The 17001-nt window shown below is 32.5% G+C and overlaps 1 protein-coding gene across 1 annotated transcript; it reads right to left on the reverse strand.

Moving 5' to 3' along the window:
• Positions 1 to 11801: 11801 nt before the first annotated feature.
• Positions 11802 to 13068, reverse strand: LOC131063429 (uncharacterized protein At1g66480). Its single transcript, XM_057997234.2, has one exon. It carries the CDS (start codon positions 12742 to 12744, stop codon positions 12103 to 12105), a length of 642 nt encoding a protein of 213 aa, XP_057853217.2. The 5' UTR covers positions 12745 to 13068; the 3' UTR covers positions 11802 to 12102.
• Between the last annotated feature and the right edge of the window lie 3933 nt (positions 13069 to 17001).

The following is a 17001-nucleotide window of genomic DNA, read 5'->3' on the forward strand; positions in this document are numbered from 1 at the left end:
TAAAACATATTGGCCAAGGGGACGCTTGAGACAAATGTGAGATAATGGAGGGGCTAGATTAGGCCGATTTGAACATTACAAGTATGCACATTTGAAGACAATTTTAAGCAAGTATGGCCTAGGCTAGAAAGATGATACTAATTGCTAAGGCCCTTCGCTATAGATAGAAATACCTTAGACAAAGCAGACACATAGAGACTTGGTGATATTGAGTCCCCCACCATGGCACATGCATGCCAAATCTCGTACCCTGAAGCTTCAGAGACCTTTTGGCTGAGGAATTTTGTGTCTCACAATGAAGGGTACAAAAAGGGTAAAATTTGAGGTACGATGAGCATCCTCTGCATTAGCAAGTATAGGGTCCTTGGCCACTACAACAAAGGTGTCTAGTCATATTTTAGGGTAATATTGGTGTTTATACATGGGGTGGTTCACTCAATTAAGAGGCCTCCTAGCCCTTATAACAAGGGTTTTAATTCATCACATGGATGTTGAGGGAGACTTCCATTGGTATAGAACAACGACACCAAGTGGTTGATGACTTTCATCACACCCATGATTATTTATATAGCAGTCTGAAAGAAACTACCGCTTGGGTCATTCCCTCTCACTTACACGAATGATTTGGGAGGCATTCCCTCTAAAAAAAACACTATGTTTTATCCTTACCCACCGAAGAGGGAAGAATACACCAAAGTGTTTTGGGTTTTAATGTATAACAAAAATGGGGGTAGGTCTGGATTTTTGGTCACCCACAATTTCACAAGGGGAGAGAATATATCTACTACCCCACAGAAGAATGAAACACAATATTTTGTTTAACTACTTATGTGAAAAAGAAATATCCTAATCAAGAACTTAGTGGGAAATTAATGTTGGACAAACTGACCTGCAAGAAACTAGTTGGTAATTTGCAAAAAAGTTGGTCTTGGATAATCTAAACAAGACGCAAATACAAAATCGTTAGAAAAAATAAAATTTTTATTGTTCTAGGATGGAGAAGCTGTAATAACCCACCATACTTAACTCAGCAAAATGCGACCTCTTTTTTTTTTTTTCGTGTTTAATTTAATCATTGTGTTTGATTCAATCGCATACTCTGGGCATCCATCCATTTGGATTAGGCATTCATCCATCTGGGATGAGCATCTAACCATACGGGTTAGGCATCTGTCCATACGGGACATAGGATTTAATCTATCCAATACGGGATAGGCATCTACCCATACGGGGTAGGCATCTATCCAATCGGAATAGGAGGTGCTCTGGCTAGAGATTTAGAATCATCGAGACCATTCGGGTCCTGAGCCACTCACTAAGTACTGCACTCTTCTAATAGGAGTGCACGGAGGTCGCCGTCCTTAGGAGTAATTAAAAAACATAATATGAGCTTGAATTCCGCCTCGGAATTTGGCTTAAAGCCTCGGGAAGTCAAGCGAATCCATACAGGATTCCTTCCGAGTATGCAATGAATTACTTTTTCCTTTATATTATACTTATTTTTCAAATTAGGATTCTACTCAATCCTTCTTTTTACCAAGCCTAGACCCCACCCACAAACGCCTGAGTACTAGGGACAACTCCGTCCCAAGATTGCCTACATACCCGTTTCAGCACGGGATCAAGGCGTAAAGTATGTAGTTCTATTTTCTACTCTATGGTTTGATGTAAACTGATTAGTGGGTACGCAACCCTTTCTAGGGTCAATGTCCCAGATAGTTTCTCTGCGGTTGCTACCCACAGTGGTAGCACTTAAGCAAAGGCTCAAGGTGGCCTATTGCTTGTGGCCTAAAACAACTAGATCTTAATACCTATCATAAGAGTCACCCTTGACCAATTGTCAATCGACAACAATTCTTCGAGATCAAAACAATTTCATAAAATCATTTCACTCAAACAACCTTAAGGGGGTTTACTATGGTTTAACTCAGCGGATGAAAAATCCTTTTAAGATTATCTTATTAGATTATCGATCTAAGGGGGATTACCCACCCCTTGGATTTTAACTTCCAAGTGTCCCTTATTACTCCCCGACGATTTATAGGGACGATGCCACAAATGTCGTTGATGCAACTTTATTAGGTGTTAAGTGCAGTAGTTCAACACGATGACATTACCCGTAAGCATGACCCAGAGGCACTGTATATACCGAACACTGCTAGGTTTTGGTTTTTCCGACTTCCTTTATTTAGTTTTCTTAACTAAGAAACTTATGAAAAACATGCTTGGAAACAATTATGAATTGAACAAGCATAATTAAACATTGAAAAGCTCAATTAATTGAAATAACTACTTGATGAACTACGTAGAATAAAACCCATAACTAAATTATTTAATATTCAAAACTAGAATATATGACTTGCATGAAGATGAAGAAAAAAAATAAATGCAATTAAGTAATTCGCATGAAACAAGGATAGAGTAAGTTACATGCAAGGTTGAGGAATGCGTTGGTTTCTATCATGAGAATAATAAATTATAAAGTCACTGGGCCCGAAAATAGTAATTAGCTTAGACATTTGGTTCGAATCATATTAATATGAATTAATTGCCAAAATGCTAACTAAGTGCCCCAATGGATCTTAAATTGATTGAACAACTATAATTATATAATTTACAAATATAAAATTTACTTAAGATAAATTAATTACACATTAATCCCCGATATTTATAAATTTTTCTAAGTTAAATTTAATCAGCATTCATTCTCCCCTAGGTATAGCCATGAGAGAGTTCGAAGATAAAAATTCTTGTACCCCTATTAGTAAAGAACCTACAAAATTTCTCTTTATTCAGCCTGATAACCATAGTAACCCACAAGAAGATAAAATGAAAGGCGAGTCTACGAAAAGACTTAGTAAGGGCCCTTTCTTCCCCTTGAAATCTTTCTATATTCCTAATTCTCCATAGATACCAAAGGATTTCACAAAATAACAGATTCCAAAAAAGATTAGTGTCTTTCTCAATGCCTTTAATAAATCCAGTAACAACATCAAGTATGTTAAATATGCATCGGTATAATCAAACCAAAAATAAGCCACACTTCCTTAGCAATAATACAGTCAAAGAAGATATGTCTATTGGAGTCTTTAACTTTACAAATATTACAAAGATCTTCTTTACTATAATCAAATCTGATAGGCAACTTGTCAAGCATGTGATTAGCAAAATTTAGAATGTTTATTTTTTTAATTAAAATATAGTTGAAATATTTTTTTAATAATTTAGAAAATTTAATTCGGTCCAAATCATATACTTTTTAGAGGACCTCTTTCTATTTGGACATTATCACATATTTATTAACATACCATACACTAAACAATTTATTTATTTATTTTTATTTATGAAATATATTCATTAATTACAATTATTTGCCGTCTTTATTCAAGTGAATATTTGAATTAAATAGTAAAATATCAATTTCATTGAATTTTCAACATCTTAGTTTATTAGATATTTATTTCATGGAATATAGAAAGCAGTTACAATTATTTTCTATCTTTACTCAAATGAAAGTTTGACTTTGGTAAATATCACTTTAATTGAATTTTCATCAACATCTTAATTGATTAATTTTTATTTTAGCTAGCAATGATTATAAATTTCTCTTTTCAACAAAATATAGTCAAAGTGAGGAAAAAATCATTGACATAAAATTTCAATTATGAAATTTTATTATAAGGTTTTTTCTATACAAAAATCACAATTGACAAATTATTGAAGGAAAGATTATATCCAGTCAATTCATGAATCAATAAAATAGAATAAAATAAAATAAAAATTATTTTTTATTATATAAGTAGGGGAAAAGGCTCTAACCCTTACAAAACATTGGAAAAGTGCAACATAAAAAGCATAACAATATTAGATAAGAGGTTGGTGATTAGGCCTGACATAATAGTTATCAATAAAATAGAATAAAATAAAATAAAAAATATTTTTTATTATATAAGTAGGGGAAAAGGCCATAACCCTTACAAAACATTGGAAAAGTGCAACATAAAAAGCATAACAATATTAGATAAGAGGTTGTTCATTAGGCCTGACATAATAGTTATCAATAAAATAGAATAAAATAAAATATCATAATGTTAATAAGATAATGAAATAAGATATGTCTAAAAAGTTGTCCATTTCATTCAATAAGATTGGAATACTATATACATCTATTCAGTTAATATTTAATTTGACACAAAATCATTATAACAACTACTAAGGAGAAGTTTTCAAATCTTTCTTCATTTTCTATGTAACATGTTTTATTAGTACAATATCATTTTAATTAAATATTTAGTAAAATAAGCTGAAATAATTAAGAGACAATAACATATGCTTGGTTATATATTTGTCTCTAAATATTCTATTTAGAAGTTACAAATATATAATGAAAGTAAACCCCATCACATTAGGCTAATAAAAAATAATTATATTCTTTAATAAGAAGATCACATTAACACATTTTTAAATAATGTTGAGAAGATTTTTAGTTATATTAGGTAGTTTGTGTTGTGACCATTTATATGCAAATCAATCCCTTTAACTTAAATTTGATAGTCATTTAAATATCAAATAATTAGTATTTGGTAATAATAGTTATCTTAAATACATCCATCTAAAATAAATTCTAACCACTTTATTTGCTTAAGAGTTACTCTATTTTACTTTAGGATTATTTAATTTATTACATATAGGCTAAAAATATCAAACGCCCCTTCCAAATATAAGATGAAAAATATAGGAGCTAGAAAATATATCTATAAAATAAAAAAATATTACTTAATATATACACTCAACAACTAATAAAATGATAAATTGTTGAGCTTATTAATGCTTTAAATACATTTTAAATTGTTACTAAGAAAAATTTAAATAATAGAAAATAAATACAAAAAAAAATAAAAGCCACAGAGTCTTTCATAATTTTTTTGATATGATGTTATAAGTCACGCCTTAGAAAAAAATATTATTTTATGATTTGAGATTAGTTAGGTTCTCACATTTAAATCGTTTGTAGTTCCATGATGCCCCTTATAACACCACAAGAGAAAGAACAAATATCTTCATCATAAGTCCTCGTAACACCTTTCCACGCTGTTGATGGTGCTTTGGTGGCTGTTGCGACAGAAGACCTGTTGGTGTGTGGGTGTAGATAGACCTGGTGTCTTTCTACCCTTTGTTGCTTCTACGGTGTTTGGGGTGTCTCTGGAATTCCCTCCCCTGGTCTGTGTGCGATGGTCACGTCCCCTACAACTGGCTTTCGTGATGCTTGGTCGATGCTGGGTAGTGGGTTGCTTGGGAAGAGCGGTGGGGTGTGTGGTAGGGTCGGAGATCCTTCTCTGAGCCCTATAGGTGTTCTCATTGTTGTCTGATTCGAGGATCATGGCCCTCAGTATTTTGGGCTTTTGGGTTTTGTGACTGGTGGGTGTGAGAGTCCTCCTCTGTTCTGTTTGGGTGATGGGCGGTTTGATAGTTCTGATACTTAAAGATAAGTACAGATGCCAAGCTAATAAGATGAGAGGGGGGGTGAATCATACAAACTTAATCTTCCATTCAAACATCAGATTCAACCTTGGTAGCATATACTTCAGTAATATAACCAAAACTACTAAACATGCAAACTCAAAAGCATATAAACATCATAACACTCATAACACCAGATTTAACGTGGAAACCCAAATAGGGAAAAACCACTGTGGGATTTCGGACCCACTAGGAAATATACTCTTCTAGAGTATGCTCAGTTAAAAGAAAATCCTGTTAAAGATTACAAACACATTGCTAGATGTGACCTGGTTAAGGGATTTCCCTCAAATCTGTTAGGATCTTCACCTTGTTAGAAGTGACCTTGTTAAAGGATTTCAAACACTCAATCTGAATGTCACCTTGCTAGAGGGTTTTACAAATAAGACTGTTAAGTCCACTCGGTTAAGAGATTTTCTGTCACTTCACAAAATAACAGTAGTAAAAATCTATCTGCAACTTCACATCTAAAATGCTGAAGCATATTCTTATTTGCTCAATACAATATAGACATATAACTAATCTTGTCCATTTGCTGGGCTCTATACTCTGTTATTCAAACAGATCTTCAAGCTTTTGTGCTCGGTAATCACTATGTAGCATCCCTGTGCATACACTTGCCCGCATACATTGTTTATCAACAGTTCCCTATTTATAAACAATTTGCCAACTGAATAATCTCCTTGATCACATTTCCCATGATCAATCATAGCCATCAGATCTTCAAACTTTGACTAGGTTCAATGTATCCTTCGATCTGAAAACGTTTTACCCCACCTTGGAACTTGCATAAATTTATTGGAACTTGTGCTAGGGTATTGCAGTTCAATCTAAGCTGTAGATCTTCCTACCAATTTTCCTTTGCCATAGATTCTTTAACAAACTTCATTCACGGTATACCAATCATTTAATCATAGCCAGCTCATCAGCTTCCTTCATTAAATAATGCATGTAATCATTTAATGCATTCTGTTATTACTCGGTTGCAACTCGGTAAATACTAAACTTCACTCGGTAGACATTCTGCCTTTATTAACCGATAGCGATAACCTTAGGGTTTACCGACTAGGTTCTTTACTTGGTAACATAGTATAGTATTAACCTTTCAATTAATAACATATGTAGGATATCAAAACAATCTAATCATCATGATCTCATCATTGTCTAACTTGGTAATAGTTGCCCATTGAATAAATTATTTCTCCCCTTATCCATCATATTCTTTCTGTGTCTTTTACCTACATCTTTATACTCATCAAATCATACTTCTCAAGATATGGCAACATCATACTGAATTAGAAAATCAATTTCTTGACATCAATGACAAAATAATAATATTAAGATAGTAAACATCCTTAATCAGTTTTATCCATAATCATCAACAACCTTCTCAATATCCTTATTGAAATGCCAACAATCTCTCCTTTTCTGTTATAATGCCAAATGCCAACAATCTCCCCCTTTGGCATTGATGGCAAAACCAATTGATTTGACCTAATTGATTCGGATTGCCGTGAGATTCTGAAATGTTGAAATGCTCTCCTTCTGTCATCAGAATTCTTCCCCATACATTAGTCTTCTCCTCTTCTTCAGTCTTCTCCTCTTCTCCTATGTCTTCTCCCCCTTTGACAACAATGCCAAAAAGTAAAGAACTAAAACATAATTTCTTCCTGTATGAAGTGATTTCCTACTGTTATGTGTCAACTTAGTCTCGGTGAGAGCATTATGTCTTCAATTCCTGTTCCCTGTACTGTTTCCTGTACACCTTTAGAAAACCTCCTAAAGTGTGTAAATCAGCATCAACTCCTAAAAGATATTCTGTAGAGTCATTGAATTGATGCTTTCACCGAACTCGGTCAGTGAGTAGAAGATAGGGGTAGGACCACTAACTTACTTCTGAGATACTCAAAAGTGTCCCTTGGCAGTGGCTTGGTGAAGATATCTACTATTTGTTCCTTTGTGCTAACATACTCCAGCACCACTTTCTTCTCTTGAGCTTCTTCTCTAAGATAATGATATTTGATAGAGATGTGCTTTTCCTTAGAGTGCATAACAGGATTCTTTGAAATGTTAATGGCACTAGTATTGTCACATAATATAGTTACTGGCTCGGTAACTTTCTCATTTATACCTTCCAACAGTTTTTTGATCCATGCTATGTTGGTACAATTCAATGTCGCAGCAACGTATTCAACTTCTGTTGTTGACTGTGAAACACATCCTTGTTTCTTGCTAAGCCAACTCACTAGTCTTTCTCCTAAAAAGAAAGCTCCTCCACTTGTACTTTTTCTATCATCAATGTTGCCTGCCCAATCAGCATCGGTATAAAATTTTAAATCAAAATCATTTCTTTTCTAATATACTAAGCCATAATCCTCAGTGCCTTTCAAGTATCTAAAAATTCTCTTGATTGCTGTCATGTGTGTTTCCTTAGGATCTGCAAAGAATCTTGCAACTATACCTACTGCATGTGCTATGTCTGGCCTACTGTGAACAACATATTGCAACTTTCCAATCATGGATCGGTAAAGTGTCTCATCAACAGATGCAGATTCATCATTCTTTGATAGTTTACAGTTGGTAGTCATAGGAGTACTTACTGGTTTTGAATCCTCCATTCCAAATTTCTTCAAGATTTCCTTTATGTACTTGGATTGAGTAATGAAAATCTCATCTTTCATTTGCAATATCTATAAACCTATAAAATACTTTATCTCACCAATTAATGACATCTCAAATTCTTTGCTTATTTCATTTCCAAAGTTCCTACATAGAGAGTCATTCCCACAAAATATAATATCATCAACAAATATGGCTAAGATCAGTATTCCATTTTCATCATTCTTCATGTAAATATTGTTGTTTTCACTTGTTCTTATAAAACCAATCTTGATTAAATAAGAGTGCAATCTTTCATACCATGCTCTAGGTGCTTGTTTCAGACCATATAAAGCTTTGTTCAATTTACATACCTGATCTTTCTTATTGCCTTTAGCAAATCCTTTAGGTTGTTCAATAAAAACTTCTTCTTCTAATATACCATTCAGAAATGCAGATTTGACATCCATTTGATATACCTTGAAATTCTTGTAAGCAGCATATGCCACCAATGTTCTTACTCCTTCAAGTCTTGCTACAGGTGCAAAAGTCTCACTATAATCAATTCCTTCTTCTTGGGCATAACCTTTGCAAACTAGTCTTGCTTTATTTCGAATGACCTCTCCTTTTTCATTCAGCTTGTTTCTGAAAATCCATTTTGTACCGATTACATTTTTGTCCTTCGATCTTGGGACCAGTGTCCATGTGTCATTCTTCTTTATTTGATCAATCTCTTTTGTCATAGCATTTATCCAATCTTCACTGTTAAATGCCTCTTTCACTATTCTCGATTCAAATTCAAATATCAGACATGTGTTCTGTCTCAGTTTGTTCCTTGTCATCACTGGATCATCCTTATCTCCTATAATCTGACTTGGTGCATGATGTCTTTTGACATATTTGGCTAATACAGGCTCAGTAGGCTCTGTATGATCTTCTTCATCACTCGGTAACTGGATATTCTCTTCATTTCCTTCTGCAGTTTTCTCGGTAGGACTTGTCGGTTGAACATAGACAAATTCATCATAATCTTCTGGTTCCTTGGAATTACCTTCATCATTTCTTTCTGCAAATTCATCAATTTTTACATTTGCACTTTCTATTATTTTGTTAGATGATTTGATCAGACATTTAAATGCTTTACTTCTAGAAGAATAACCAAGAAATGTTCCTTCTTCACTTTTCTGATCAAACTTGCCATTTCTATCATCCTTGTGTACATAGCATCTACTTCCAAAGATTTTAAAATAACTTACATTAGGTTTCTTGTCATACTAGATTTCATATGGTGTCTTCAAAGTACCTTTCTTCAGTTGAACTCGGTTCAGGGTGTAAACTGCTATGCTTATTGCTTCTCTCCAAAATGTTTGTGGCACTTTCTTTTCAATCATCAGGGTTCTGGCACAATCCACAATAGATCTGTTTCTTCTCTCAACAATTCCATTTTGTTGTGGAGTTCTCGGTGCAGAGACTTGTCTTTTTATACCATGATCATTGCAGAATATGTTGAACTCATCAGATGTGAACTCTCCTCCTCTATCTGATCTAAGACATTTCAGTTGTCTTCTTGTTTCATTTTCAACTCTTGCCTTGTACCATTTAAACATTTGAAAAACTTCTAATTTTTCTTTTAAAAACATTACTGACATCATCCTTGAGTAATCATCTACAAATAATATGAAATATTTATCACCATAATAACTTTGAACTTTCATAGGACCACAAAGATCAGTGTGCACAAGATCTAAAATTCCCTTAGAAGTGTAAGACTTACTTGTAAAGCTTGATCTTGTCATTTTACCCATCTGGCATCCTCGACACATAGCATTCTCAGGCTTTTCCAAACACGGTAAACCTCTTACTCGGTGCTTCTTGCTTATTTTGATCAAATTATCAAAATTTACACGACAAAACCTTTTATGCCATAACCAGGTATCATCTATCTTTGCATACAACCATTTATTCTGAGTTGAGTCAAGGTGAAATGTGTTACCTTTTGTTTGTGTCCCAGTAGCAGCTAACTTTCCATGCTTGTCATGAACTTTGACAATTCCTTTCTGAAATTCTATTCGGTATCCTGTATTGTTTAGCTATGCTACACTCAACAAATTGTATTTCAAGTGAATATTTGAATTAAATAGTAAAATATCAATTTCATTGAATTTTCAACATCTTAGTTTATTAGATATTTATTTCATGGAATATAGAAAGCAGTTACAATTATTTTCTATCTTTACTCAAATGAAAGTTTGACTTTGGTAAATATCACTTTAATTGAATTTTCATCAACATCTTAATTGATTAATTTTTATTTTAGCTAGCAATGATTATAAATTTCTCTTTTCAACAAAATATAGTCAAAGTGAGGAAAAAATCATTGACATAAAATTTCAATTATGAAATTTTATTATAAGGTTTTTTCTATACAAAAATCACAATTGACAAATTATTGAAGGAAAGATTATATCCAATCAATTCATGAATCAATAAAATAGAATAAAATAAAATAAAAATTATTTTTTATTATATAAGTAGGGGAAAAGGCTCTAACCCTTACAAAACATTGGAAAAGTGCAACATAAAAAGCATAACAATATTAGATAAGAGGTTGGTGATTAGGTCTGACATAATAGTTATCAATAAAATAGAATAAAATAAAATAAAAAATATTTTTTATTATATAAGTAGGGGAAAAGGCCATAACCCTTACAAAACATTGGAAAAGTGCAACATAAAAAGCATAACAATATTAGATAAGAGGTTGTTCATTAGGCCTGACATAATAGTTATCAATAAAATAGAATAAAATAAAATAAAAAATATTTTTTATTATATAAGTAGGGGAAAAGGCCCTAACCCTTACAAAACATTGGAAAAGTGCAACATAAAAAGCATAACAATATTAGATAAGAGGTTGGTCATTAGGCCCGACATAATAGTTATCAATAAAATAGAATAAAATAAAATAAAAAATTATTTTTTATTATATAAGTAGGGGAAAAGGCCCTAACCCTTACAAAACATTGGAAAAGTGCAACATAAAAAGCATAACAACATTAGATAAGAGGTTGGTCATTAGGCCTGACATAATAGTTAACAAAATAACAAAAAATGTGAATTAAAGAAAACTCAAGAATTTTGTTTATTTATATTTATAATGTTAGAAATAATCTAAGAGAAAATAGATATAGTTATTTTAATTTATATTGTTGCTTTTTTTTAATTCAATTTGATGAATAAATTTCTTTTCAATTAATTTTTACATCTCTTTAAATTCTCTTTCATTGTAATGATAGATCACAAAATTCTCTTTCATTGTAATGATAGATCACTGCTGTGATGCGAAACATTAAGATTCAGAAAATTTGTACACAATCAAATTCAAAAACACAAAATAATATGAAAATGAAATTATTAAAATGTTTAGATAATTGATCTGAACGAAAGGATTCAACTCTGAATATTGTACAAATCATGTATCCCCTCCTCCCCTCCTGTCCCTTTTTAACTCTTCCATCTATCTATTTTATTTTAAAAACAATACATAATGATCTTCAATTATATCATACAGAAAATGAATAGTTTTTTTCTCTTTTTCAAAAGAATCCAGAAGGTACAAAGGTGCAAGAACATTCTCATGGAAGAAAAAAAAAACCAAAGAGATAAGATTTGGGACACTGTCATTTTCGAAACTCCTTTATTGAGACGGACGTGCCTTGGCACTGTGTAGTACAAATTTCATGGAATCCTATGCCCTCCATTTTCTTTTTATGTTGAAGATTTCCTTGTTCTTGTTTCTCTCTGTGTTAAAACGGTCATTTGATTTGTTTTAGCCGATTCTTTTATACCCAAAGAAATTCACAGTATTGGACAAGTGCAGATCTTTGGGAAAAAAGAAAAAGACTTTAAAAAATCAAAAGAACAACTAAGATGAGTCAAAAAAAAGGAAAAAAAATCCTCTAAGTTGCATGAAAGTGAAGCAAATTACAAGACCAAATGATTTGAAGATGTTACTGGACTAGCGTTTTTGGATTCAGAGATGCTATCCAAACTAGGCTTCCACCCAAAACTGGGAGGTCGCGAGATCGAAACTCCCTGCTTCTTTTCCATAGCCTGCTGGATCGCAGGACCCACAAGCTCTTCCACCACAGACTTCCCGTCTCCGGACAGAAACTTTGCAAGCTCATCCTTGCGAAGACGAAGCTTCACACGCATAGTCGATCCATCAACACCCGAAGAAAAAATCTGCACCCCTCTATCAAACTCTCCTTTCGTCAAATCTCTGTTAGAGAGAGCTCTGCGAGAAAGCTGCAATTGACGGGACCTAGAAGCCGCAGTAAGAATCTTGTCAGAAGAGGCCCTTGCAAAAGGCCTTGGATTTTGAGGAAGAGGAATCAGAAAATACAGTCGACCGCCGTGAAGCTCCGATCTTTCTGGAAGAGGTTGACTGTGAATCCCCAGTCGACGAACAGATTCTGCGTCGAAAACCCCATGATCTGGATGAATGCCCACAATTTCCTTAACAGACACAGGAGTCGACAATTTTATCACCGTTCCGTCGACTTTCATAACTCTTATTCGTCGACGACGTTCGTTCTTTAGAACTCCTCGCAGTACGTTACCCATCAAGACCAGAACGATCTATACAGAAAGTTGATCTGTATTGGTTTTAATGGCTGAAATGGGATATATACAGAAAGTTGATCTGTATTGGTTTTAATGGCTGAAATGGGATATATACAGAAAGTTGATCTGTATTGGTTTTAATGGCTGAAATGGGATATATACAGGAAGATAATCTGTAATGGTTTTCATGGCTGAAATGGGATTTATACAGGAAGATAATCTGTAATGGTTTTGAAGGCTGAAATGGGATTTATAGAGGAATTTCGAGTCTGTTATGAGAGCAGAACGAGACAAACTCTGGTGGATAAAAATGCGCCTCTTTTGCACGTAAAGCCAAAACAAACGAAACAAAAGTTGCATGAGAGGGCATGCAATTGTGGATAAGTTGCTTATATGGTAAGTTGAAAACTGAATCTGTTGGCGAAGCACGATGGATCAACACGACTTACATGCAAAATTTAGACACGTAACGCATCTTTGCATGTGAATTGAATTCACATTTGGAACTCTGAAATATTAAGTTTAATTATGTCACTGTTGGATGGATTAAAGAAAAAAGAGTTGTATGTAATATGGGCTGTGATTTTTTTTTTTCTATTGCATTTTTCGTACAAAGTTTAGTAAACTGATAGCCTGAGAACCAGACAAATTTGACAAAGTGAGGCGATTGGATAATTCAAATTCTAAGCATTGGGTGTATTATTAAGAATCATTTTAATCTTTTCCGTGCCCAAAATGTCAAGGATTAAATACGACTTTTTGAATATGTGGACTCCCGTCACGTTTAATTTTAGTTTTTAATTGGAAAAAAGGTGTTTGTTGTGAAACATCTCTCCTATTTTTTTTTAACCTTGAGCATTCTTTTAATCTGAGGATTTGGTACATTTAATAATGTTGATTTTCTATTTGTGGCGTGTAAGAAATATTATTTTTTGATTTTAAGGTATGAGAATATTTGTTTAGTCAAATTTGAGCGGGTCGATATTCATATGAGATTCGTGAAGCCAATTGAGATTATATATATTTCTATTATTTAATGAAATAAGTTTCCTTACACTTATAAACTATCTGATATAAAATTAATTTTTGTCTATTTTTCACATTTTATGTTTAGTTTTGTTATAAAATTATTTTTATGGGATTTGCTTAGTAGATTGAAGAGAAATTGTTGAGTGCTACCTAGTTAGATATTAGTATTATGGGACCTACATTTCAAAAGTCCCTTCATTGGATTTTATTAAAAAGAATAAAATTAATAATAATTATTAATTATAATTACAAATCTAATAAATTGAAATATCATTGAATAAAAAAGATTGGAACCAATTTCTTTGTGTAACCTAAGAAAATAATATTCCTAAGAAATCTATTATGTTAATAAGATAATGAAATCAGATACGTCTAAAAAGTTGGTTATTTCATTTAATAAAATTGCAACACTATTTACATCTATTCACTTAAATATAATAAAGATATAAGATATCAAAAAGATTAGAATCGATTAACTTGTGTAACATAAAAACATAATATTCCTAAAAAAATTATAATGAGATAATGAAATAAGTTATGTCTAAAAGGTTGTCTATTTCATTCAATAAGATTGGAACACTATTTATATCAATTTTTTGTAAATAGAATAAAGATATTATATACCAAAAAGATTGAAACCAATTTCTTTTTGTAGTATTAAAAATTAATATTTTAAAAAAAATCATAATATAAATAAGATATGTCCAAAAAGTTGTCTATTTCATTCAATAAGATTGGAACACTATTTACATCTATTCATATAAATAAAATAAAGATATTAGATATAAAAAAGATTTAAACCACTTTCTTTTTGTAGTATTAAATTTTTTTTCATTTTTTAAAAATATCATAATGTTAATAAGATAATGAAATAAGATATGTCTAAAAAGTTGTCCATTTCATTCAATAAGATTGGAATACTATATACATCTATTTAGTTAATATTTAATTTGACACAAAATCATTATAACAACTACTAAGGAGAAGTTTTCAAATCTTTCTTCATTTTCTATGTAACATGTTTTATTAGTACAATATCATTTTAATTAAATATTTAGTAAAATAAGCTGAAATAATTAAGAGACAATAACATATGCTTGGTTATATATTTGTCTCTAAATATTCTATTTAGAAGTTACAAATATATAATGAAAGTAAACCCCATCACATTAGGCTAATAAAAAATAATTATATTCTTTAATAAGAAGATCACATTAACACATTTTTAAATAATGTTGAGAAGATTTTTAGTTATATTAGGTAGTTTGTGTTGTGACCATTTATATGCAAATCAATCCCTTTAACTTAAATTTGATAGTCATTTAAATATCAAATAATTAGTATTTGGTAATAATAGTTATCTTAAATACATCCATCTAAAATAAATTCTAACCACTTTATTTGCTTAAGAGTTACTCTATTTTACTTTAGGATTATTTAATTTATTACATATAGGCTAAAAATATCAAACGCCCCTTCCAAATATAAGATGAAAAATATAGGAGCTAGAAAATATATCTATAAAATAAAAAAATATTACTTAATATATACACTCAACAACTAATAAAATGATAAATTGTTGAGCTTATTAATGCTTTAAATACATTTTAAATTGTTACTAAGAAAAATTTAAATAATAGAAAATAAATACAAAAAAAAATAAAAGCCACACAGTCTTTCATAATTTTTTTGATATGATGTTATAAGTCACGCCTTAGAAAAAAATATTATTTTATGATTTGAGATTAGTTAGGTTCTCACATTTAAATCGTTTGTAGTTCCATGATGCCCCTTATAACACCACAAGAGAAAGAACAAATATCTTCATCATAAGTCCTTGTAACACCTTTCCACGCTGTTGATGGTGCTTTGGTGGCTGTTGCGACAGAAGATTTGTTGGTGTGTGGGTGTAGATAGACTTGGTGTCTTTCTGCCCTTTGTTGTTTCTACGTTGTTTGGGGTGTCTCTGGACTTCCCTCCCCTGGTCTGTGTGCGATGGTCACGTCCCCTACAACTAGCTTTCGTGATGCTTGGTCGATGCTGGGTAGTGGGTTGCTTGGGAAGAGCGGTGGGGTGTGTGGTAGGGTCGGAGATCCTTCTCTGAGCCCTATAGGTGTTCTCATTGTTGTCTGGTTCGAGGATCATGGCCCTCAGTATTTTGGGCTTTTGGGTTTTGTCACTGGTGGGTGTGAGAGTCCTCCTTTGTTCTGTTTGGGTGATGGGCGGTTTGATAGTTCTGATACTTAAAGATAAGTACAGATGCCAAGCTAATAAGATGAGAGGGGGGGTGAATCATACAAACTTAATCTTCCATTCAAACATCAGATTCAACCTTGGTAGCATATACTTCAGTAATATAACCAAAACTACTAAACATGCAAACTCAAAAGCATATAAACATCATAACACTCATAACACCAGATTTAACGTGGAAACCCAAATAGGGGAAAACCACTGTGGGATTTCGGACCCACTAAGAAATATAGTCTTCTAGAGTATGCTCGGTTAAAAGAAAATCCTGTTAAAGATTACAAACACAATGCTAGATATGACCTGGTTAAGGGATTTCCCTCAAATCTGTTAGGATCTTCACCTTGTTAGAAGTGACCTTGTTAAAGGATTTCAAACACTCAATCTGAATGTCACCTTGCTAGAGGGTTTTACAAATAAGACTGTTAAGTCCACTCGGTTAAGAGATTTTCTGTCACTTCACAAAATAACAGTAATAAAAATCTATCTGCAACTTCACATCTAAAATGCTGAAGCAGATTCTTATTTGCTCAATACAATATAGACATATAACTAATCTTGTCCATTTGCTGGGCTCTATACTCTGTTATTCAAACAAATCTTCAAGCTTTTGTGCTCGGTAATCACTATGTAGCATCCCTGTGCATACACTTGCCCGCATACATTGTTTATCAACAGTTCCCTATTTATAAACAATTTACCAACTGCATAATCTCCTTGATCACATTTCCCATGATCAATCATAGCCATCAGATCTTCAAACTTTGACTAGGTTCAATGTATCCTTCAATCTGAAAATGTTTTACCCCGCCTTGGAACTTGCATAAATTTCTTGGAACTTGTGCTAGGGTATTGTAGTTCAATCTAAGCTGTAGATCTTCTTGCCAATTTTCCTTTGCCATAGATTCTTTAACAAACTTCATTCACAGTATACCAATCATTTAATCATAGCCAGCTCATCAGCTTCCTTCATTAAAT

This window comes from Cryptomeria japonica, chromosome 10 (assembly GCF_030272615.1).
Source record: "Cryptomeria japonica chromosome 10, Sugi_1.0, whole genome shotgun sequence".
Classification (NCBI taxonomy): domain Eukaryota; kingdom Viridiplantae; phylum Streptophyta; class Pinopsida; order Cupressales; family Cupressaceae; genus Cryptomeria; species Cryptomeria japonica.

Bases quoted from the DNA above. Each gene is read 5' to 3' on its own strand.
- LOC131063429 (XM_057997234.2), bottom strand. From the start codon at position 12,744: ATGGGTAACGTACTGCGAGGAGTTCTAAAGAACGAACGTCGTCGACGA.